The sequence below is a fragment of the Prinia subflava genome, chromosome 23 (assembly GCF_021018805.1).
Source record: "Prinia subflava isolate CZ2003 ecotype Zambia chromosome 23, Cam_Psub_1.2, whole genome shotgun sequence".
NCBI lineage: Eukaryota > Metazoa > Chordata > Aves > Passeriformes > Cisticolidae > Prinia > Prinia subflava.
The window spans coordinates 2,040,728-2,064,783 of NC_086269.1; the positions used below are offsets into that span (position 1 = coordinate 2,040,728).

General features: G+C 55.3%; 1 protein-coding gene across 1 annotated transcript; it reads right to left on the bottom strand.

Annotated features, from left to right (window-relative positions):
• Window positions 1-3,929: 3,929 nt before the first annotated feature.
• Window positions 3,930-23,567, bottom strand: CNTN2 (contactin 2). The gene is made up of 22 exons (XM_063418145.1): window positions 23,466-23,567; window positions 18,181-18,325; window positions 17,109-17,284; window positions 16,724-16,819; window positions 16,193-16,402; window positions 15,516-15,615; window positions 15,061-15,236; window positions 13,259-13,395; window positions 12,648-12,777; window positions 11,632-11,782; window positions 11,229-11,356; window positions 10,567-10,742; window positions 9,655-9,775; window positions 9,130-9,288; window positions 8,862-9,011; window positions 8,209-8,279; window positions 7,525-7,759; window positions 6,669-6,784; window positions 6,153-6,339; window positions 5,310-5,422; window positions 5,065-5,233; window positions 3,930-4,145 (listed from the first exon to the last, which is right to left on the bottom strand). Exons 1-22 carry the CDS (start codon window positions 23,518-23,520, stop codon window positions 4,036-4,038), a joined length of 3,111 nt encoding a protein of 1,036 aa, XP_063274215.1. The 5' UTR covers window positions 23,521-23,567; the 3' UTR covers window positions 3,930-4,035.
• Window positions 23,568-24,056: the final 489 nt, after the last annotated feature.

Sequence of the window (24,056 nt, forward strand, 5' to 3'; positions counted from 1 at the left end):
TGATGAGGATAAAGCAGGAATTCTGCAGGGAGTGGAAAATCCATGGCAGGATTTATAAAATACCTTTTTTTTTTAGTATTTTCTTTCATGTTTGCTCTTTGTTCCCTTTTTCCTTGTGAGCTACACAGAACCCAAATCCAGGGAAAACAACAGCACAGCTCTAACAGGGAACACGGAAGAATTCCCAAGTTTTTCCTTTCACCGGAATGACACAAAAAATGCTTTGTTATTGAAAAACATGAGTAAGGAGGGAAATAATTTTATTTATTTGAATGAAAACCAAACCAGGCACTTTCCAGAGCTGATTCCCAGAGGGTTTTGGGTTTTTTTTCCACCTCCTGAACATGGAAAAATTGGGAATGACCCATCACAGCGGGCTGGGAGTTAATGGCCCAGAGCTGCCCCATCTGCAGGACCCTCTCTGCTCTTTGTCATGGAAATTTCAGCGTCTTGGGCCCAGCTGGGATTCCCAAATCCAGCGGGATGAAAGCTCCGGCACAACCCAGCTCTGCTGGGGAAGTCAGGGCGGGAGCCAAAAATCTCCTTCATCTTTGGATTGTGGATTTTTATAATTTCTGAGGGGAGCCAGGTGCCCGGAGCAGGGAGAACGAATCCATAATTGGAATTTTTATTTGAAGACCGAGGGCTGGGATGGCCACCGGGGTCCAGCTGTCACAAAGGGCCTTTAATGGGATTTTTTTAGGGGATGCTCTTTGATTTTTGAAGGGATATTAAGGATTGGGGGGTGTTTATTTAACAGGGGGAGGAAGGGAGAAGGCAGGAAAAGGGGGGAATAGCAGAGGTTGGAGCTCAGTGCAAACAGGGAAGGAAAAATCCTTGGAACAGCATCTCCATCCCTCCATTTTTCCATCTCTCCCTGCAAAATCATCTTTTCTTAATCCCTGCCCCGGAATTCCCACCATAAACGGCAGGAATTCAGGAAAAAAAAAATTGAATTGGTGCCTGAACTCCTTTTTCCCAATTTTTCACAATCACCTGGAGGCGAGGATGGCACAGACTCCATGGAAACCCAGGGAACTCTGAACTCCATGGAAACCCTGGATTTCTGGGAATTCTGTGTGCTGCCCATTCCCGGCTGGAGGAATTCCCGTGGTCCCGAGCTTTAGGGAGCATTCCGGAGCTTCCAGGGCTGCTCTGGGCAGATCCAGGAGGAGCTGGGAGCAGAGGGATTGTGCAGAAATCCCTGGGATTTCCTCAGCCGAGTAATGTTGGTGTCACTCATTGGATGGCAGCAAAAACAAACCCATAAATTGATTTTGGGGCTTTCTGCCTCCTCCACCCTCTGCACCTGGAGCTGTTATCCCGTTCCCTGATCCACTGGGATAGAATTCCTGTTCCCACTTTTCCCTCTTGCTGCTGGTGTCCCTGCAGAGTGACCAGGGTGTCCCTGCAGAGTGACCAGAGTGTCCCTGCAGAGTGACCAGAGTGTCCCTGCAGAGTGACCAGTGCTGTCCCTGCAGAGTGACCAGTGCTGTCCCTGCAGGGTGACCAGGGCTGTCCCTGCAGAGTGACCAGAGTGTCCCTGCAGAGTGACCAGAGTGTCCCTGCAGGGTGACCAGAGTGTCCCTACAGAGTGACCAATGCTGTCCCTGCAGTGACCAGAGTGTCCCTGCAGAGTGACCACTGCTGTCCCTTCAGAGTGACCAATACTGTCCCTGCAGAGTGACCAGTGCTGTCCCTGCAGGGTGACCAGGGCTGTCCCTGCAGAGTGACCAATGCTGTCCCTACAGAGTGACCAATACTGTCCCTGCAGTGACCAGAGTGTCCCTGCAGAGTGACCAGGGCTGTCCCTTCAGAGTGACCAGGGCTGTCCCTGCAGAGTGACCAGGGTGTCCCTGCAGAGTGACCAGGGCTGTCCCTGCAGGGTGACCAGGGCTGTCCCTGCAGGGTGACCAGGGCTGTCCCTGCGGGGTGACCAGGGCTGTCCCTGCAGGGTGACCAGGGCTGTCCCTGCAGAGTGACCAGGGCTGTCCCTGCAGAGTGACCAATGCTGTCCCTTCAGAGTGACCAATGCTGTCCCTGCAGAGTGACCAGAGTGTCCCTGCAGAGTGACCAGGGTGTCCCTGCAGAGTGACCAGAGTGTCCCTGCAGAGTGACCAGGGTGTCCCTGCAGCTCCCAGGGAGCTGAGCCCAGAGTTCCAGGACTTTTGGGATCACCAAAGGCCGGAGCTGGGTAGGGGCTCCCTCCCTCGCTTTTCTCTCTCCATCCTTCCCCTCCTTCTCTCCATCCTTCCCTCTCTCCCTCCCTCCCTTTTCTCTCTCCATCCTTCCCTCTCTCCATCCTTCTCTCTCCATCCTTCCCCTCCTTCTCTCCATCCTTCCCTCTCTCCCTCCCTCGCTTTTCTCTCTCCGTCCCTTCCCTCCTTCCCTCCATCCTTCCCTCTCTCCCTCCTCCCTCCAAATCCCACCAATTCCAATTCTCTCCCTGTCTCTGCACACCTTTAACCCCTGGGCTGTATTTTAGGAAGCTCCGAGAGGTTTTAAGGAGGATCCAAAGCCTTTTCCTCCCGCTGGTGGCTCTGGCTGGGCTGTAAATGCAGATTTTTGTCGTTTCCCGAGGTCTGAGTGCCGGATTTGCAGGTGCAGATCCCTCCCCGTGGCTCTCCCACCCTGGATCAACGGGAAGGCAGAAGGGACTGCCCAAAACGGGGCTTAGCAAAGCCTGAGCTGCCCTGTCTGGAGAGGGATTTCCCTGCCACCACCTGGGCTAAAAAGGGCGAGGAATTGGCATTTAAAGGGAAAACTGCACAGCAGGGCCCAGGAAATTCCAGAATTGGGATTGCCCAGGCTGGCACTGGGATTGAGGAATCACAGCCAGGGAAAAATCCCTAAAAACCCCCTTGGGATGGAACCAGCAGCAACACCAATCAATTCTCGTTAACTTTGGTCAACTGCTTTACTGGGAGACAGAGATTTCAACAGGCAACATCGATTCCCAACCAGTCCTGGGGGCGCTCGGCTCAGCATTCCTGCTTTTCCCAGCCTCTGGAGTGGAGGGGGCTCCTCAGCATCCCAGGGCTTCCTTGGGATGTCCGGTCAGAGCTGGAATCCTGGCTGGATCTCAGCTTTTACAGTCCCAATCCGAGCCTGGAATTCTGGCTTAATGAATTTTCAGTGCAGGGAGATGAATCCGAGTCCAGGTTTTCCTTGTTGTCCCAGTGGTGGCTCCCTTGAGTCTCCCATTCCTGTTTTAATTTTGTCATTTTTTAAAATTCTTTCTTTAAGCCCCTCTGAAAGTGGATTTATTGACATTTCCATTTTTAGGCAGAGCTGCCTGAATTAGGGATTTGGGGAAAGAATCCCCTTCTCCCCAGACAGAAGGGAAAGAGGCAAACAGGGTGAGAAACCCACCCCAAAACCACGTGGGATATGGGAAAACTCGGAATTTGGCCTCACAGCTGAGACGAGCACCAGGCTGGGGCTGCAAGTGAACACCAGAGTTGTAAAAAAACCTTCTCAGGCTGGGGCAGAGCTCGATCCTCCCGTGGATTTGCCTCCTTGGGCTGGTTCCTGCAGGATTTGGCTCCATTTTTTGGGAAAAAAGGATCGATCCCATCCCACCAGTGCTCCGAGCTGGCTGTGCTGGGATGGGTGTGGAACATGCTGGTCCCTGAACTCCTCAGTCCCCGTCCCCCCACAAAATTCACTGTACAGAGTTTAAAAAAAACAAAAAGTCAGATTTAGCAGTCTGGTTATCTCATACATGGCTTCGATAAGGCAGAAAACCTATGGATACAGTGAGGGGGAGGAGGGCAGTTGGCTGCAGAATTCCCGGGGAATTCTTCGTTTTCCTCGTTTTCCTTAAAAAACACTTAAAGACCCACGTCTCGTACGAAAGCTTCCGTTCCTCCAAACCAAACCACAACAAAAAAAAAGCTGTTCCTAATTCCTTCCTCCCTTCCGACCGCGCCGTCCCGTCCTCTCCTGCCCCGGCCCGGAGTGGGATTTGCCGAACATCGCGTTGATCCCGTGGGATCAGGAGGAATCCGCGTCCGGAGCCGCGTCTGGGGCACGTCAGAGCTCCAGGGAGCTGATCAGGGCCACCATCAGCAGGGAGTTGGCGGTGACAACCACGACGTGTGGCGCTGGCCTCGTCCCCGAGTCCTCCACCATCATGCTGGTCCCTGGAAAAACAGGGAACGGGGGCGGCTGTGGGGTGGGGAGTTGGGGTTTTGTGGGTTTTTTTGTGTGTTTGGTGGTGATGAAGCTCCTGGGAATGCTGGGAACTGGAATTTGGGGGAATTCACCCCTGGATTTAGGGAATTTGCTTGAGCTGCAGCCCCACAGAGCTGGGATTTCACTCCTAGTGGAAAACTTAAATGGTTTTTAGTCCTTAGCTCTTGGGAAGTTGGGTGTTGTGGGGTCTCGAGGCTGCAAATCCTAAAGCTGGGTCAGGCTGGACTGCGTTTGGGAAGAGGAGTGGGGAGAAGGAGAAGAGTCAGGAATTCCTCGGAGTGAACAGCACAAGGGAACCAAAGGCTGATTCCAGGAAAAAGCAGTTCCAGAAAAGGCCAATTCCAGAGTCTCAGCCTAAAACACTGCAGGAGGATGTTCTCCCGTGGCCCTGGAAGGGAGAGTGGGATTCTAAAAGTCAATTTATTGGGATCGTGCCGTAGCCAGGCTGGGAGGGGCGGGACTCAGTCTGCCCTGCTTGGAAGGGGAAGGAGCTGCCCTGGGAATGAGCTCCAGGGCCTGTGGAGAACCTTGGAAAGGGGAATTTGGGCATGGAGAGGGTGTGGGCAGGGAGTGGGTGTGGTCAGTGAGGTGGGTGTGGTCGGTGAGGTGGGTGTGGTCAATGGCATGGGTGTGGTCAGAGGAGTGGGTGTGATCAGGGAGTGGGTGTGGTCAGGGGAGTGGGCATGGCCAGAGGAGTGGGTGTGGTCAGTGGGATGGGTGTGGTCAGTGGGATGGGTGTGGACAGTGGGGTGGGCGTGGCCAGATGAGTGGGTGTGGTCAGAGGAGTGGGTGTGGTCAATGGGGTGGGTGTGGTCAGATGGGTGGGTGTGGCCAGAGGAGTGGGCGTGGCCGGAGGAGCACAGGTACCGCTGTTCCGGAGGATGTGAACTTCCGCGGGGGTCCCGTCCCCGCCGGGCCCGGTCACCCGGATCTGCACGAAGGCGTGAGTGAAATCCTCGGGGATGGGGATGTCGATCTGGCTCTTGCTGGCCAGGTACAGGGTGGGGGCCGAGTGGGAGTCCTGCCTGTAGAGCATCTGCAGGAAGAGGGAACGCTGAGTTCCCATTCCCTGTGCTTTCCCTGGATCTCCTCCAGGAGAAGCCCGGCTGTACCTTGTACCCCGTCACCGCCGACTCGTCCGCCTTGGCCACCACGGGGTCCCACTTGATGCTGACCGTGGAGCCGGAAAAAGTCCAGGAGATGTTCCCTGGTGGCCTTTTTGGTGCTGAGGGATGCAAAAACCAGACAGGGGTTGGGTAAATCAGGGGGTGAGGAGAAGGCTGTGCCTGTCCCAGCCGTAAAAAACCAGACAGGGGTTGGGTAAATCAGGGGGTGAGGAGAAGGCTGTGCCTGTCCTAGGTGTAAAAAACCAGACAGGGGTTGGGTAAATCAGGGGGTGAGGAGAAGGCTGTGCCTGTCCCAGCCGTCCCCTCAGCCTCGGCAGGGCTGTCACCGCCGTGGGGGCGTCCAAAGGACGTCAAAGAGCACCAAGATCAAAGTTTGGGCGATTTTGGGGAGATCCTGTGGGAAGCAGGGGAGTGTGGGGCATCCAAAAGACGTCAAACAAGAGCAGAAAGGTCAAAGTTTGGGCAATTTTAGGGGATCCTTTGGAAGTAGGGGAGTGTGGGGGCATCCAAAGGGTGTCAAACAAGAGCACCGAGAACAAAGTTTGGGTGATTTTGGGGGATCCTGTGGGAAGTGGGGGAGTGTGGGTGTGTCCAAAGGACGTCAAACAAGAGCACAGAGATCAAAGTTTGGGCGATTTTGGGGGATCCTGTGGGAAGCAGAGGAGTGTGGGGGCTTCCAAAGGATGTCAAAGAGCACCAAGATCAAAGTTTGGGCGATTTTGGGGGATCCTGTGAGAAGTGGGGGAGTGTGGGGCACCCAAAGGACGTCAAACAAGAGCACAGAGATCAAAGTTTGGGCGATTTTGGGGGAGCTCGGGGCTCACTCACGCGGCCTCGTGGTGGTGACGTTGGTGGCGGCGCTGGGGGGGCCGGTCCCTGCCCGGTTGTAGGCTCGCACGGACACGTGGTAAACGGTGTTGGGGTTCAGGCCGGTGACGTGGGCCGATGTCACCAGCCCCGCTGTCCTCACCCTGTCAGCCGCCTCCTCCTTGTCCCCATCCTTCCAGTACCGGATCTGCATGGAAAAGGACGGGATGTGTTTGGGAAGGACAGGCCTGCAAATCCCGAGCCAGCCCATCCTGAAGGCCCTTCGGGTGTTGGTTTCTTTGCTTTGTGTGTGCCCAGGAATGGGGCCACGGCCTCCTGGGAAAGGCAGGCAGGAAAAATCGGATGATTCCCTTTAATCTCTCCTGAGAGAGCAGTGCCACCATTAGAACCACGTGGTGGGAATTATCCCCCACCTCTGGGATCAAAACGCTGTTTCCTTTCATTCACCTCACATAACCCGGGGGAATTTTCCTTGCTGGGCTCTCAGGGTCTCCCATTCCCATTGGAATCTCCTACCTCGTATCCCAAAAGCACTCCGGTCACTTCTCCCTGCTCCACGGGCTCCCAGGACACATCCATCTCCGAGGACAGGACAGACTTGGCAATGACCCTGTAAGGAGCCGCTTTGGGTTCTGAAAGACAGGAATAAAATCCTTCTCCTGACTTTGGGCCCCGCCGGGAACAAAAGGTTTTCCCGCAGCGTCATCCCGCGGGCAGACAGCTGGTGTTGTGTCAGGGAGCGAGGGGAAGGGATTTAGGGATTTAGGGGGACAGGCAGGGCCACAGCTGTGAGCTCTGGGATCCGTGTCTGCCCCAGGCTCTGGGGCAGTCGGGGCTGGGCTTAGGGAATCGTCACCCGGCGTGTTGGGAGGAGGAGAGGAAAGTTGTGCTGGAATTGCCGGTTCTGAGAGCCAAAGGAACGTCCGAGCGCCCAGATTGGACATGGATCTGCAGGGATCTGGCTGAGGACAGGCGGTGGGTTGGAAAAAATGGGGAATTCTGAGTCTCGAGAGCCATGGAATTTGGGTGGAAAGGAGCTTAAGGCTCATCCAGTGCCGCCCTCTGCCATGGCAGGGACACCTTCCACTATCCCAGGCTGCTCCAAGCCCTGTCCAGCCTGGCCTTGGACACTTCCAGGGATCCAGAGGCAGCCACAGCTGCTCTGGGAATTCCATCCCAGCCCCTCCCCACCCTTACAGGAAACAATTCCATCCCAGTATCCCATCCATCCCTGCCCTCTGGCAGTGGAAGCCATTCCCTGCGTCCTGTCCCTCCATCCTTTTTCCCAAGTTCCCTTCAGGCCCTGGCAGAGGCTCTGAGCTCTCCCTGGAGCCTTCTCCTCTCCATTCCCAGCTCTCCCACTGCCCTTTACCTTCCTCTGCCGAGTACACGATGGCCGTGAGGCTCTCGGGGCCCTCCCCTTTCCTGTTGTAGGCCTTGATCTTCACCTCGAAGGGCGTGTAGGGCGCGATGCTCTCGTTGCGGTACACGAAGTGCAGCGACTCCGCGTGCGGCACGCGCGCCCTCAGCCAGGCCTGGCTGCCCTTCCTCCGGAAGGACACGATGTACCCGAAGCCGTCCCCGTTCTGGTAGTCCCGCAGCGTGGGCTGGGAAGAGAGAGGGAGCTTTGGTCAGTCCAAACCAGTCTTTGGCCCATCCAAACTGGGATGGTGGTGCCGATTTCCCAAGGAAATGTGCACTTGGTCCATCCAAACCAGCCCTTGGCTCAATCCCATGTCCAAACTGGAACAGCAGCATTGATTTCCCGAAGGAAATGTGCACTGGTCCATCCAAACCAGCCCTTGACCCATCCAAACTGGGACGGTGGTGCTGATTTCCCAAGGAAATGTGCACTTGGTCCATCCAAACCAGCCCTTGGCTCAATCCCATGTCCAAACTGGAACAGCAGCGTTGATTTCCCGAAGGAAATGTGCACTTGGTCCATCCAAACCAGCCCTTGGCTCAACCCCGTGTCCAAACTGGAATGGCTGCACTGATTTCTCCCCCAAAAATGCCACATGGTCCCACCTTGGTGCTTTCCCCGTTCCCAACTCACCGTCCAGGTGATGATGAGCTCGTTGGGAGCCCCTCCGCCGCCACCGAGCCCGGACGGTGCCACCGTCGGTGCTGTGAGGTCCCCAAAGAAAAGAGAGAGTTTGGGTTGAGGGGGTGGGAGCGATGGAGAGGAGCACAAACGGCGTGGCACCGCACGGGACAGCTCCCAGGAAAGACTGGGCTCTGTTTTCAGCCGTGAAAATCCCGTCTGGAATTCCAGCTTGTGGCTGACCAGGTTATTTAGGGGCATGGGACAAGGACTTGGTGTCTGAGGGGACAAGGATGGAGCTCAAGAGCAGAGATGGGAGTGGAGGGAAGTTTAATTAGAGTTTTATTAGGTTTGTGGAGGGGAGTTTTATTAGAGTTTTATTAGGTTTGTGTTTGGTGGACTGGGTGCAGTTCTCCTGCTGTTCTCCCATCCCTTCTGTCCAAGCAGCTGGACATGGAACGAACATTCCCAGCTGGATGTAGTGCTGGGAAGTGCATTTCATCTTTGACACAGAAATGGGCAAAAAGTGGGAAAATTCCGTGGTGGCCTCAGCTCCAGGAGCTCTCCAGGAGAGGATTCATCCCTTGGGACCGTCCCGGGCAGGGACAGGGACAGGGACAGGGACAGGGACAGGGACAGGGACCCGGGGCTGTCTCCACACCCACCTGCTTCCTTGGTGCGGATTTTGCTGGAGGGCAGACTGGGCTCCCCAATCCCCAGGATGTTGCTGGCCAGGACCCGGAACTCGTAATCCATCCACGGGATGAGGTTCACCACCTGCGCCGTCTCCGCGTTGCCCTCGATGTTTACGGGATCTGTAAAAATCCAATAACACCAGAGGGGAAGGAATAGAGCCAGGAGCAGCGTGGAGCCAGGGCTGGCCAGCGGCCGGTGGCTTCGGTGTGTCACCGGTGCCACCGTGGGGACACTCACTGGTGCGCATCTGCTTCCACTGGCTGGACAGGAGGGTCCGGGCCTCGATGAGGTACCTGGCGATGGGGCTGTGGTTGTCGAAGCCGCGGCTCCAGCTCAGCTGGACGCTGGTGTCACCGATGTCCCTCACCACCACCCCCCCGGGCGGGCCTGGAGGTCCTGGAGGGATGGGAAATGTGTCACTGGCGTGGAAGATCTGGAAATTTATCACTCTTGTGCCAGTCCTAAATTCACATCAGGCCTTTCTTTTGTGGAAGGTGGGAAGCTTCACCTCAAGCTTTAGACTCTGGAAAAGCTCCTAAGCCTGGTTGGAAAGGCTGGAAAAGACCTCCAAGATGATCAAACCCAAGTTTTGGGTGAAAATAAACCCCAAATTTTGGGTGAAAATAAAACCCACGAGGGCACATGACAGAATTATTGGGTGTGAGGTGGTTACAAGGGAAGGGCAGCTGATGGCACGGATGTGAAGCTGATGCCATTGCCCTGGGTTTGCCCGGAGCAGGGAATGTTCCCACAGGGAATTACCTCTGACGGTGAGCGTGGCTGACTCGGACGCGCTGTCCACCACGGTCTGGGCCGTGCAGGTGTAGCGCCCCGAGTGCCGCAGCTGCGCGTTGGAGATGCTGAGGTCCCCGATGGCCTCCTTCTGCAGGGCAACGGGAGAACACGGTGGGGACGGCGCCACAAAGTGCCCGGTCACCGTCCAGAGTACGGTGTGGTTTGGATTTGGGTGGTCGGGTTGTGGTGGAGGTGGAGAAGAGGGAGACGGGACAAGATTCCCCCATGGGTGATGGATCTGGATGGATCTGAGACGGATCCAGTGATGGCCAAGGCTGAGCCTGTGCTGGGTCTGTGTGGCTTGGGATGGTGATCAATGAGTGATCAATGAGTGATCATTGAGTGATCAATGAGGGACCATTGAGTGATCAATGAGTGATCAATGAGGGACCATTGAGTGATCAATGAGTGACCGTTGAGTGATCACTGATTGATTGTTGAGTGATCATTAAGTGATCACTGAGTGATCATTGACAGATTGTAGAGTGATTGTTAAGTGATCACTGAGTGATCATTGAGTGATCAATGAGTGGTCATTGAGTGATCACTGAGTGATCTCTGCCTGCCTTTATCCACAGGCCTTTCCCTCTCTCCTCCAGTTTAGGAGGGGAGTGATCATGGAATCATGGAATGGTTTGAATTGGGAAGGATCCTAAAGCCCATCCCATTCCACCCCAGCCATGGCCAGGGACACCTCCCACCATCCCAGGGAGCTCCAAGCCCCATCCAACCCAGCCTTGGACACTTCCAGGGATGAGGAATTCCCAACCGCTCTGGGCAAAGCGATGGAGCAGCTTTGGCGGGCACAAACACACAAATAAGGAGTTTGGAATTAATTTTCCATCCTTTCGGATGGCGCGGAATTCCCTCTGGACTCACTGCGCTGGCTCGCCGGTAGTGCCCCTCGGACTTGTCGAAGTCGATGGGGAAATCGTCCAGGGACCAGGTGAAGGTGAGGTCCATGGTGGGGTCGTGGGACGCGTGGCACTGCAGGGTGAGGTTCTCGCCCACGTTGATGTCGGCGCTCGATGGTGCCAGCGTGATCTTGGTGGCATCTGCGGGGAGCGAGCGGGAAGGACGTTAGCTGCAAATATCCAAACCATCCCAGTATCCAAACCATCCCAGTATCCAAACCATCCCAATGTCCAAACCATCCCAGTGTCCAAGCCATCCCTTCCAGCTCCTCATCCCGCTCCAAGGCTGGAGCTTCACGGGAGGAAGAGGAGGGATCAGGAGATGGAAACGCTTTTCTCAAGGGCCGTTTGTGGGTGGGTTGGAGGAAGAGGAGGGATCAGGAAATGGAAACGCTTTTCTCAAGGGCTGTTTGTTGGTGGGTCGGAGGAAGAGGAGGGATCAGGAAATGGAAACGCTTTTCTCAAGGGCTGTTTGTTGGTGGGTCGGGCAGAAGTTTTGCTGCTCCACCTGAAATCACTTTGATTCCCTGATTATTCTGGTTTTGGGGAGTATGAGGAGAGGAGGAGGATCACATCACTCATTTTTAGCCATTTCTCGCTCGATTGACCCCAAATGGACATCCCTACCTCGGACAGAGAGGATCCCAGTGCTGTTGGCTTTGCCCATGGGGTTCTCGGCAAAGCAGGTGTATTTCCCCTCATCCGATTTGCTGATGTTCTGCAGGATCAAGGTCCCGTCCGCCGTGATTGTCACCCTGCAAAGGAAGAGGAGCCACACAAAGGAACATTAAAAGATCCGCTCGTGCCGGGCGTTTGGGAACTTCCACTGATTTTAGAGAAACTGGGGACAAAATCAGGCGGAAAAATATCACGCAGGAGTTTGCTAAAGAAGAAATTAGAGGACTAACAAAATTCAGGGATGCAGCAGCACATTTGGATCATCGAGTGCAGTCTTCTGGTAAAAACAAACAAACAAACAAACAAAATTTTAGCTACATTTTCTAGGTGGAAGCTGACTCTGTGCTGCTACCTGCTGCTGTTGACCAGGAGTTCTGTCCCTTTGGTCCAGAGCACGGTGGCTTTTGGTGCTGCTCGTGGCTGGCACGGGATGATGACCTTCCCAGTCCGCGCTGCCGGGATCAGGCGCTTCACCGGGTTTAGTCTAAAATCTGGAGCTAAGGCTACAGGGATAAAAAAAGAGGATTAAGGCACGGTTAGAAACGCTGCCCTGGGGGGAATTTCGGCGCCGTGCGAGTGGGAATTGATTCGTTGTTGGATGGCTCGGTAAGAGAAGCGAGGCAGAGTCTGGAGAGCGGGATAAGGGAGGAATTCCTCGGCTGCCGGGCGGATCCTGCTGCCTGCCAGGCAGGAATTGTGTGGCACACGAGTGGGACGGAGCGATGGGAATGACCCTAACAAGTGCAAGGTCTTTGAGAGACACAACAACAGCTGCTTTGGAACCTGTCGAGGATAATCTCTTCAATATCCTGACCAACGCAGACATCCAGCCTGCCTGGAACTCCTCCTGGAATTGCAGATGGAATTGGGATTTACCTGTTGGCCTCGGTGTGTTAATGTTGAGCAGTTGGTGCTCAGGGCCTTTAATTTATCTTTGGCATCTCCATGAGGAGATAAATTTTGGACTAATGTGGAACAAGTTTGGCACCAGTTCAGCTCCAGTCACCATCCATCAAAGCAGGAAAAATGGAGGCTGAACTTTTGTTTTTGAACCTCTTTCCTCCAAAAAAAGAGGAATTTCTAGTGGAGGAGAGGTTGTAGTGCTGCTGCTGGGTGTCCTGTCCACTTCCTGTGGCTAAACAGAATTTTTTTTGTTCACTTTCACACGGAATTTACACAGGATTTAAAATTTAAAGCTTTGTGCAGTGTCTTGTTGAACCAGCGACCATTTCAGCGGTGAGCAGAGCAGGTTTTGCGTGGTTTTATCTCACTGCCACATCACAATGTCAGGATCACATCAGGATATTAGGAAGAGATTTTTTTTCAGTGTCCCATTGGAACCCAGAGCTCTGGGAAGGGAGGAATTACCTTGCACTGTTAATTCAGCACTTGCATAAATTGTGCCATGCTTGTTCTCAGCCACACACTGATACATGCCAGAGTCCTCCTGGACTAGCTTGGAAAATCTCAGCTCTCCACCCCTCACTTCGATGCGGTTCTGTGCAAACAAGAGGATGAACCCATTAGATGAGAAAAACCAAACAAAACCAAAAAAAAAAAAAATATGGAACTCAGTCCTCGGCTGGGTCAGGGTTGAGTTTCATCGCAGACTCCTCGAGGCCGGCCTGGTTTTCCATGGGGGGAAAACACAGGGGTTGTTTTTGTGTCTGCGCGGTCGCTGCCCCGCGCGGCCGTGCTCTGTGAGACACCTGAGCAGCAGCGTGCAGGTGACACCAGGACAGGCGCGAGGCGCCGTCTGTCCTCCCTGCCGGCCGGCCGTGAGTCCCTGCAGCTGCACGAAGCGATGGCTGGGATGGCAGCGCCAGGAGAGGGATCCGGGGTCGTGCCGGCGCTTCGCAGCCCGATGGGGGCACATGGAGCAGGGATGCGGGGTGGGAACCGGGGCAGGGATGCAGGAGCGAGGCAGGAGGAGGGGCTGGGGCTGGAGGAGCGGGGTCAGAGCTGGGTTTGGGGGGTACCTGGGACGTCAGGGGCTGCCCATCCCGCAGCCACCGCACCGTGGGCCGGGGTTTGCCAGAGGCCACGCAGCTCCAGCGCAGGTCGGACCCGATGTCGGCCTCCGTGTCCGAGATGACGTCCAGCCAGTCGGGCTGGGCTGCAGGGGACGAGAGAGAGGGGACAGAGCCGAGGGGCTCAGCTGAGAGGTGGCAGTGCCAGGCTGGCAGAAGGATGTCCCTGTGCCAGCGCTGCCGGCGCGGTTGTTGGCACAGCGGGGAACAGCGCCGGCCTTTTGTGTGGCGAGAGCCACGCTGGGCTCTGGCTGGGCAAGATCAGGGCAGAATGCAGGGCTGAGGAATTGGTTTCTCTTTTTAAAAGTAAATTCAGCCATTCCGGAATCGTGGAATGGTTTGGGTTGGAAAGGAAATTAACGATCTGCCAGTGCCACCCCTGCCATGGGCAGGAACAACTTCCACCATCCCAGGTTGCTCCAAGTCCTGTCCAGCCTGGCCTGGAACACTTCCAGGGATGGGGAAGCCACAGCCCCTGTGCCATCATCCCCTGTGCCAGGGCCTCACCACTCTTACAGCAATGAATTTCTTCCTTATATCTCCTCTAAACCTTCCCCTCTCAGCTTCGGGCTATTCCCAAACTCTAGGGAAATCTGGAATTGGGCTGAGGTAACCAGGTTAAGTCTTTCAGCTTGACTAGACCTGGTTAACAGCTCGAAGCATTAACCCCACTGGAAACTCCTCAGGCTTGGAGAGAACCTTGAGCTCAAGCCAAATTTGCTTTTTATCACTCTCCTTCCTTCCCTGGCTCCCTGATGTTTGCTGTGATGATTTTAGAGCCCGTTAAGAGCTCTCTCTCTCCTTGCCACAGCCCAAATGTGCCCACTGAGGAAAGGTTCCCTGCTCCCTGCAGGTCTCGGTTGGGGCTTTGCAATGCCTTTAATTGGGGCAGGATTAGAGGGGTGGGTTTGGTCCAAAGCCTCAGACCAGTGCCTGGGGCACCTTGGTGTGCTCTGAGGAGTTAAAACGTGATCCCTGGGTGAAGGACGCGTGTTTGTGTCCCCTTGGATGAAGGACACATGTTTAGATGTGTCCCCTGGACAGGTTTAAGTGTGTTCCCTGGATGAAGGACATGTGTTTAGATGTGTCCCCTGGACAGGTTTAAATGTGTCCCCTTGGATGAAGGACACATGTTTAGATGTGTCCCCTGGACAGGTTTATGTGTGTTCCTTTGGATGAAGGACACGTGTTTAGATGTGTCCCCTGGACAGGTTTATGTGTGTTCCTTTGGATTAAGGACATGTTTAGATGTGTCCCCTGGACAGGTTTATGTGTGTTCCTTGGAAGGATACGTGTTTGTGTCCCCTTGGATGAAGGATTTGTTTTTGGATGTGTCTCCTGAGATGAAGGACACGTGTTTGGATGTGTCCTCTTGGATAAAGGGACATGTTTGGATGTGGGATGTGTCCCCTTGGATTAGGGACGTGTTTGGAAGTGTCCCTGTGGATTAGGGACATGTTTGGGTGTGTCCCCATGGATTAAGGACGTGTTTGGATGTGTCCCCATGGATTAGGGATGTGTTTGGATGCGTCCCCATGGATTAGGGATGTGTTTGGGTGTGTCCCCGTGGATTTGGGACATGTTTGGATGCGTCCCCGTGGATTAGGGATGTGTTTGGGTGTGTCCCCGTGGATTTGGGACATGTTTGGATGCGTCCCCGTGGATTAGGGATGTGTATGGGTGTGTCCCCGTGGATTTGGGACATGTTTGGATGCGTCCCCGTGGATTAGGGATGTGTTTGGGTGCGTTACCGTGGATGATGATGCGGCCCTGGTGGGTGTCCCTCCCTTTGGCGTTCTCCGCCTCGCACTCGTACGTCCCCTCGTCCTCAAACCCCACCTGCTGGATCTGCAGCAGGGGCTCGCTGCCGATCCACTTGGAGGACTGCGGCCCGTCCAGCTTCCTCCACTTGATCCGGGGCACGGGGCTGCGGGAAGGCCGATCCGGTGAGCCCGGGCTGGGCTCGGCCCCGCGCGGCCGCCCCGGCCCTGTCCCAGGCCAGTTCCTCCCTTTGCCCACTTCCCTCCATCTCTGGTCTTCCGTTGGGGAGAGGAGGTGTGGAAGTTGTGCCGTTCCCTCCCCATCCCGATCCTCATCCTGATCCTAATCCCGATCCCGATCGCCATCCTGATCCCGATCCCACTCCCAATCCTGATCCCAATCCTGATCCCAACCCTGATCCCGATCCCGATCCACACGGACTCACTTTCCGAAGGCGAAGCACTCCAGCGTCACCACCTGCCCGGTCAGAGCGTAGGTGTCCGCAGGGAACCTGGCCTTGATGCTGGGTGGGAACTGCCTGGCATCTGCCACGGGGAAAAAACGACTCAGGGGACCCGGGTGACACCAAAATGCCACCCAGGGGTCTCAAAGGGCTGAGGGACACATGAGGTGACCTCCCGACCCCCTTGTGTGTTAGGGTGAGGGGACAGAGGTTCCGTTTTCTTTTTCAGATGGCTTTTTCTGAAGTCTCTGAAAATCCCTTTGTAACATCTCAGGGCTCCGGAATTCCCGAGAATCACAGAATCCTGGAATGGGTTGGGTTGGGAAGGTCCTTAAAGCCCATCCAAGTCCCACCAGTGCCATGGACAGGGACACCTTTCCCTATCCCAGGTTGCTCCAATCTGTGCCCATCCCGGCCTTCCTCCTGTTTAATTCCCTTTTCCCTGTACCAGAATTATCCTTTAAAAACAGAGAAACCCCATGGATAGAGTGGAAACAGGGAATCTTGGAGAGAGACCTTCCTCCCTCCCACCCCAGCCCATCCACATTTTTGAAGCTCTTAGGAGAGCCTGGAGGGTGATTTGGGTGCTGTGGAGGGTTTGTTAATTAGGATTTTTCCAGAAAGAATTGGCATTTTTGGGACGATCTGAGAGCACTGACCCTCTGCGGCCAGGCTGAGGCGGGAGAACTTGCTGAAGACGCTCTTGGTGATGAAGTCCATGTGGCTCGTGGCGAAGCAGGAGTAGTTGCCCAGGTCTGAGGCCTCCGTCTTGGCGATGTAAAGGTTGCCCGTGGTCTGGGAGATGAAACGTCTCCCGTCGGCCGGGATGAAATTGGGGAATTCGTTCAGGAGCCACCGGTAGGATAAACCTGAGGGGGAAAAGGAAAGGAATAAACTGGACAGGTCCGTCCTCCCAGGTGGAATGGATGCAGTGGGATTCCAGGCTGGAATTGGTCTTTCCATGGGAGGAAAAGGGAATCAGCTGTGCTGGTTGTTGTGTCCTCCCAGGTGGGATGGATGCAGTGGGATTCCAGGCTTGGGTGGGATGGACCCAGTGGGATTCCCGGCTGGAATTGGCCCTTTCGTGGACACACCAAGTCCCGCCTCTGCTTTGTCGCATTACAAACTCCGAATTAACCCTGAATTTCCATGAAATTCCCTGAAAATCTGAGAATCTGAGAACCCCTTACCTGGGTAGTGGGGCGGGGGGCTGCAGGTGAACATCACCCCCCAGCCCTCGGCGATCTTCACGGGATCCCGCTCTTCTGCCGAGAATTCCTGCAAAACTGAACAGGCAGAGTCAAACCCGGACAGGAAAGAGCAGCTGGAGGAACCTCTGCGCTTCCGCTGCCCCTCCTCGGGTGGGCTGGTGCAGAGGGAGATCCAAAAATAGATTTTTGATATCCAAAAATATCCCTGGCTTTCTCCACAATACTCCAAATTCCCCAAATTTCTACAGAAGTGCCAGGAGATTTCTCCGTGGGGAGATTCCCTCCAGCCTTTTCCCAGGCAGGCTCAGGTTAAGCCCAGCCTAACCCTGGTTGTGTTTAATTTACCCGGCAGTGCCAAACTTACAGCCAAAGCGGAGCGAGGCTTCCCTGCTCACCACGGTGCCCCTGGCATTGGATGCCACGCACTGGTAGGAGCCGGAATCCTTGGATTTCACAGGGTTGCTGATCACCAAATCCCCGGCCACCAGCCGGTAGCGGGAATCCGGCTCCAGCTTCAGCTCCGTGCCGTTCATCTTCCACCTGCCGGAGGAAACGGGAGCAGGGATAAATCCCCACGGCCGCCCCTGTGGGGCTGGAGGTGGATTTGGATCTGAGCTGTGCCCTGGGAGGGGTGGGACGTCTCAGAATTGTGGGGTTGTGAGGGTGGAAAATCCCTCTGGGATCATCGAGTGCCCGCCCTGAGCACTCAGTGCCACCTCCAGGGACGGGCACTCCAAACCTCCCCGGGCACTTCCAAGGCCTGAGCGCCCTTTCCATGAGGAAATTCCTGCTGCTGCCACCCTGAGCCTGCCCTGGCACAGCCTGAGGCCGTTCCCTCTCCTCCTGTCCCTGTGCCCTGGGATCAGATCCCAAATCCCCCCCGGCTGCCCCCTCCTGTCAGGAGCTGTGCAGAGCCAGAAATTCCCCCTGAGCCTCCTTTTCTCCAGGCTGAGCCCCTTCCCAGCTCCCTCAGGATCCTCCAGACCCTTCCCAGCTCCCTCAGGATCCTCCAGACCCTTCCCAGCTCCCCCAGGACCCTCCAAACCCTTCCCCAGCTCCCTCAGGATCCTCCAGACCCTTCCCCAGCTCCCTCAGGATCCTCCAGACCCTTCCCAGCTCCCTCAGGATCCTCCAGACCCTTCCCCAGCTCCCCTGGGACCCTCCAGACCCTTCCCCAGCTCCCTCAGGATCCTCCAGACCCTTCCCCAGCTCCCTCAGGATCCTCCAGACCCTTCCCAGCTCCCTCAGAACCCTCCAGACCCTTCCCCAACTCCCTCAGGATCCTCCAGACCCTTCCCCAGCTCCCTCAGCTCCTCACAGGAGGCAGGGAACCTCACTCCCAAGCCAATAATTTTCCACATATAAAAGTGGAGGGAATAAAGCAGAATTCTGTGTGTTTTACCCCATTCCAGGTGCAGAGGGAGCCCTGAGCTCACCTGTAGGTAGCGGGAGGGTTGGCCCGGGCTCGGCAGGCCAGGGTGACTTTTTCTTCTGCCGACCCCTCAGGGAAGAGCGTGTGGGACGGCTGCTCCTCGAACACCGGCCCGTAGCTCCTGGAGCCGCTCTGGGCTCGGCACCAAACTGCGGGAAAAAGGGAAAACCTGCTCAGCTCCGCTTGGCTTTTCCTAAAAAACCCCCTCTCCTCCTTTTCAGTTTTGTAGGGAGTCCCCAGCAGCGAGGAGGAGAGAAGGAGCAAGGTGACAATCGCGCCCCGTCTGTCAGCACAGCCCGGCCCCGGTGGTGGGGACACAAACTGCTGTCCCCACCAACACCTCTCACCATTCCCGCCCTTCCAGAGGGACCAGCAGCCCTGGGGACACCAGAGGAAGGAGCAGGGACCTCCTGGAATGCCACAGCTGGAGCTGGGGATGTCCCCTTGTCCCTGGGGTTCCTCCTCTGCCAGGTTTTGCCTGGTTCATTCTTCTGAGATCCTCTCCGGGAGGAGAGGGGAGAATCGGGATCATCACTGCTCTGGACACTGCTGGCAGGGCCTCTCTGTCGCCGGGGCTCCTCCGGTTCCTGGCACCTCAAACCAGTCACTGCTGACACCCCAAACCAGTCACTGCTGACACCCCAAACCAGTCACTGCTGACACCTCAAACCAGTCACTGCTGACACCCCAAACCGGTCACTATTGACACCCCAAACCAGTCACTGCTGACACCTCAAACCAGTCACTGCTGACACCTCAAACCAGTCACTGCTGACACCTCAAACCAGTAACTCCTGACACCTCAAACCGGTCAATCCTGACATCTCAAACCAGTCACTGCTGACACCCCAAACCAGTCACTGCTGACACCCCAAACCAGTCACTCCTAACACCCCAAACCGGTCACTGCTGACACCCCAAACCAGTCACTGCTGACACCCCAAACCAGTCACTCCTAACACCCCAAACCAGTCACTGCTGACACCCCAAACCAGTCACTGCTGACACCCCAAACCGGTCACTGCTGACACCCCAAACCAGTCACTGCTGACACCCCAAACCAGTAACTATTGACACCCCAAACCAGTCACTGCTGACACCCCAAACTGGTCACTGCTGACACCCCAAACTGGTCACTGCTGACACCTCAAACCAGTCAATCCTGACATCTCAAACTGGTCACTGCTGACACCCCAAACCAGTCACTGCTGACACCCCAAACCAGTCACTGCTGACACCCCAAACCAGTCACTGCTGACACCCCAAACCAGTCACTGCTGACACCCCAAACCGGTCACTGCTGACACCCCAAACCAGTAACTCCTGACACCTCAAACCGGTCACTCCTGACACCTCAAACCAGTCACTGCTGACACCCCAAACCAGTCACTGCTGACACCTCAAACCAGTCACTGCTGACACCTCAAACCAGTCACTGCTGACACCCCAAACCAGTCACTGCTGACACCCCAAACCAGTAACTCCTGACACCTCAAACCAGTCACTGCTGACACCCCAAACCGTCACTGCTGACACCCCAAACCAGTCACTGCTGACACCCCAAACCAGTAACTCCTGACACCTCAAACCAGTCACTGCTGACACCCCAAACCAGTCACTGCTGACACCTCAAACCAGTTGGTTGCTGGTGTGGAAACCGGAGAAAACCAGAGAAAACCAGTGCTAATCAGAGAAAACCAGTCCAAACCAGAACAAACCAGAGCAAACTATTACAAACTGGTATAAACCAGAGGAAACCAGAGAAATCCAGAGCAAACCAGAGCAAACCAGTGCAAACCGCAGCACACGAGAGCACACCAGAGCACACCAGTGAAAACCAGACCAAACCAGCCCAAACCAGCCCAAACCATTCCATTCTTGATCCTGAAGCTGCTTTTGGGGTGTCCAGACACGGATTTGCCTCTGGTATTGAGAACGGAGAGGAACAAGAGGGACAAAGTCCACCCCCTCCGGATCCACGCCGTGCCACCCTTTGGGGACAGAGTGCCACTGGGCAGTGCCAGCTGCCTGCCTGCCTCAGACACACCACGAATTCCAGCAGAGCCCCTTCCACACGGAGAAATCCCAGAAACCCGGACTGGTTTGAGTGGGAAAAACCTCAAAGCTCATCCGCGAGGGCTGGGACACCTCGCACAGCCCAGAGGGGACACTGGGGACAACAGCCGGGCAGAACCCGCCTGGAAATCTCTTTCTTGCAGGAACAGCCGGTGGGATAATTGCCAGCACGTCTGTCCTCGCTGTCCCTGTCCCCCCGGAGACGCCTGGCCCTTATCAGCGAAGGAGCCACCAGCACTGATAAGCTCCGAGCTGCTTCCCCGGCTCCGCGATCCTTCCCCGCTCCGTAATTGAATTAATGAGCGTCTCCGACCCGCTGTGCCAACGCCAATCTGTCTCCTTCCCTCCTGCTCAGCGGGGCCGCTCCTCAATGAAGCGATTCCCGGGAGCGGGAATGTTTTATGGAAGAACTTCCAGCCGGGAACGGGCTGGGAGCAGCGGGAGCAGCCCTTGACCCGCGGCACCTGGGGTTCGCCTCGCGTTCCGGCTGCTCTGGGATGGGATTGGGATGGATTGGGATGGACTGGGATGGGATGGGAGCTCTGTAATTGGCTCTGGGCTGGCAGCAGCTGCTCCCCGTGTCCTGCTCTGGGCCATTATCCCGGCTCCACAAGGATGCGCTGGCGGGAGAGGCGCCGAGCTGGGATTCTTCGGAATTAAGGAAAATTTGGGGGTTGTTTTCCTTCCAGGATGGTCCCGTTCCCAAAGGAAAAGCTGGAAATCTTCTCCCGGCTGAGGGAGCCCTGCCTGGACTAAACTCTGCTGACCGGGGAGGAAAACAGCAACGAGTTAACGGGGAATTAATGAGAGAGAATTAATTGCGTGCTGATAGATGTGTTAATTGTGCTCTGATAGATGGCGGTGACAGGATGGAGGCTGAGCAGCTTTAATTTTGAGGTTAATTAGCGAGCATAGGGTAAATAATTTCTATTTATTTAAGAAATAAAATATCTATTGGTTCCACTCCCGTCCCTGCATTTTCCTGTGGGATTTTTTATTCCAAAAATCCGTCCTCTCTCCTGATCCCAGCCCGAGCCTGTGTCCCCTCTGCTGTCCCTTTGTCCCTGCCAAGGTTAAGGCCGCCAGTGCCAGGCATTGATTTTCCCACTTGGAATCGATGCCAGGAGTTCAGGTGAGTTCTAATCCACAATTCCAAGGTGCAGGGGGTGAAACGAGTGGGTTTTGCTCATTAAAAAAATCAGGGGTTGATTAAAGCAGTAATTAAACGGTTACGAGGTGGGGATAAGGTTAAAATGAAGAATTGATAAATCCCAGAACTTCTGAGACTGATCTGGGCCCATCCTGCCACCCCAGAATTCCCAATTTTTAATGGTGCCAGTGCAGGATCTGTTCTGGAGCTTTGGCAATTGGAAAATAGGGAGAAAACAGGCACAAAATAAAGATTTTTTTAGCCAAAAAACAAAGGAAAGGAGGGACCGGCTCAGAATTTTCCTTGTTCCATCCAGCTGGGAGAGCTGAAACGACGGGAAAAACCCCACCATGCCTCTGGAATAACCTTCAGTCTCAGGGAAAATGATAATTAACACCAAAATTGTGGGGGAAAGGTGAAATCAGAACACCTGAAAATGAAGATTTGGAGAAGCAGCTGCAGGGAGGTGACTCCAAAGCCTCCCTTTGGGTCACTTTTGGGATTTTTTTTCAGGAATATGCTGAGAGCCAGGCCTGGAAAGTCCAGGTGTGCAGGGGCTGCGCTTTGCCTTTGTGCTGAGCCCAGGAAATGCGGGATTTCCTCGGTGGAATGTTGTTTTCCAAGCTGAATTCCTTTTTCTTAGGACATCCACAGCCCTGGAGCCTCTGGAGCCTCTGGGTCACAGGAGGGAGCTGGGCAATAAATTGGTTTTACAGGGAATTTATGCCCAGAATCCAGCTGGATTTGGGTTTTTTCGAGGATCAGAGCTTTTATTTTGGATTGTTTTTAACGAGGAACAAAGGGTCAGGGCTTGGGTTCCCAGATTTTCCAGAGGTTTTCCCAAATGAACAAAGACCAGGGAGAGTCTGGGATTTTAGAAGCTTTAAATATTTAAATCTCAGTGCAGACCTGGAGGTTTGAGCTGTTTTCCCCCCTCAGCCTCATCCATCGCTTTTTATCCCGATCCCTCCTCGTATTCCCAGGATTTCTCCCTGTCCCAGCTGCCTCTGGATCTCCATGGCACCATCCACCAGAGGTCAGTGAAAATCCTCTCCCAGGTTTCCCAGGGCTGATTTTTGGGGGGTTTTGCCAAGCTCGGGGGTTTGATGGAGACCCCAACTCCGGCCCCGCGGCCGCCTGGGGGTCAGGCTGATTTCCAAGCGGGATAATTGCCTCCGGATCCAGGGCAGCCCCCCCTGCCCGGGCTCCTGGGGGAGGCAGAGAACATTAAAAGGTAATTAGATATTTATGAGGACGGGCCAGCAGGCTCTGCCCGCCGTGATGGATCGGCTGGAGGACATTATCCAGCCTCAGCTGCAGAGGAAATGTCTCCCTGCGGAAAAGGGACCTGCAGGGAGCAGCCTGAGCCTCCCCGGGGTCCAGGGATGGGCCCCGAGGTCTGGAAATGGTCCCCAAAATCCAGAAATCATCCCCAAAATCCAGAGATGGTCCTTGAGATGTAGAACTTCTCCCTGAGACCCCGGGATGGTCCCTGGGATCTGGAAATGGTCCCCAAACTCCAGAATTGGTCCCTGAAATCCAGAAATGTCCCTGAGATCTGGAAATTTCTCACTGATATCTGGAAATTTCTCACTGAGATCTGGAAATTTCTCACTGAGATCTGGAAATGGTCCCTAAGATCCAGAAATTCTCCCTGAGGCCCAGAAATTCTCCCTGAGGTGCAGAAATGGTCCCTGAGATCTGGAGATCATCCCTGAAGTCCAGAAATGTCTCTGAGATCTGGGATTTCTCCCTGAGATCCAGAAATGCTCCCTAGGGAGCAGGGAGCTCTTTCCATGGTATGCCCAGCAAGAAATCCCTGGAAAAACCGGGATGGGGAGCGGAATGAATCCCGCTGGCAGCAGGAAATTCCTCCTGCACCTCCCCAAATCTGGGTTTGGAAAGGGGGAGTTGAGTCAAACACCCCTGGCCCAAAGGGATATCGAGAACAGCCCATCCCAAACCGCGCGGAGATTTGGGATCCAGCAGCAGGGACAGGAGATTTCCGGGGGATCCCGGGCCCTGTCCCGCCTCTGCCAGCCCCTCCCGAGGGAATCTCTTACCCAGGAAGGCGCCGAGGGCCAGGCAGGAGCGGATGAATCCAGCGGTGCCTCCCATCCTGCGCCGGGTCCTGTGGAGCCTCTACGGGCGCGTGGGGACGGCGACCCTGGGGGGGGACACAGAGCGGGGTCAGAGCCCCGGGAATTCCATGGGCTGTGATTCCAGAGTCTGGGATCAGCAGGGTCAGAGCCCTGGATATTCCATGGGCTGTGATTCCAGAGTCTGGGATCAGCAGGGTCAGAGCCCCGGGTATTCCATGGGCTGTGATTCCAGAGTCTGGGATCAGCGGGGCCCTTCCAGCCCTGGATATTCCCTGTGCTGCGATTTCAGAATCTGGGATCAGCAGGGTCAGAGCCCTGGGTATTCCATGGGCTGTGATTCCAGAGGCTTCGGAGTCTGGGATCAGCAGGGTCAGAGCCCCGGGTATTCCATGTGCTGCGATTCCAGAGTCTGGAATCAGCAGGGTCAGAGCCCTGGGTATTCCCTGTGCTGTGATTCCAGAGTCTGGGATCAGCAGGGTCAGAGCCCTGGGTATTCCATGGGCTGTGATTCCAGAGTCTGGGATCAGCAGGGTCAGAGCCCTGGGTATTCCA

Excerpts from the sequence above, each read along its gene's own strand:
- CNTN2 (XM_063418145.1), bottom strand. The coding sequence starts at position 23,520 with ATGGGAGGCACCGCTGGATTCATCCGCTCCTGCCTGGCCCTCGGCGCC. Across the intron at positions 9,012-9,129 it reads GTGGAAGCAGATGCGCACCA|ATCCCGTAAACATCGAGGGC; the intron begins GTGAGTGTCCCC and ends GGATTTTTACAG. Across the intron at positions 8,280-8,861 it reads AATCCGCACCAAGGAAGCAG|CACCGACGGTGGCACCGTCC; the intron begins GTGGGTGTGGAG and ends GGGACCTCACAG.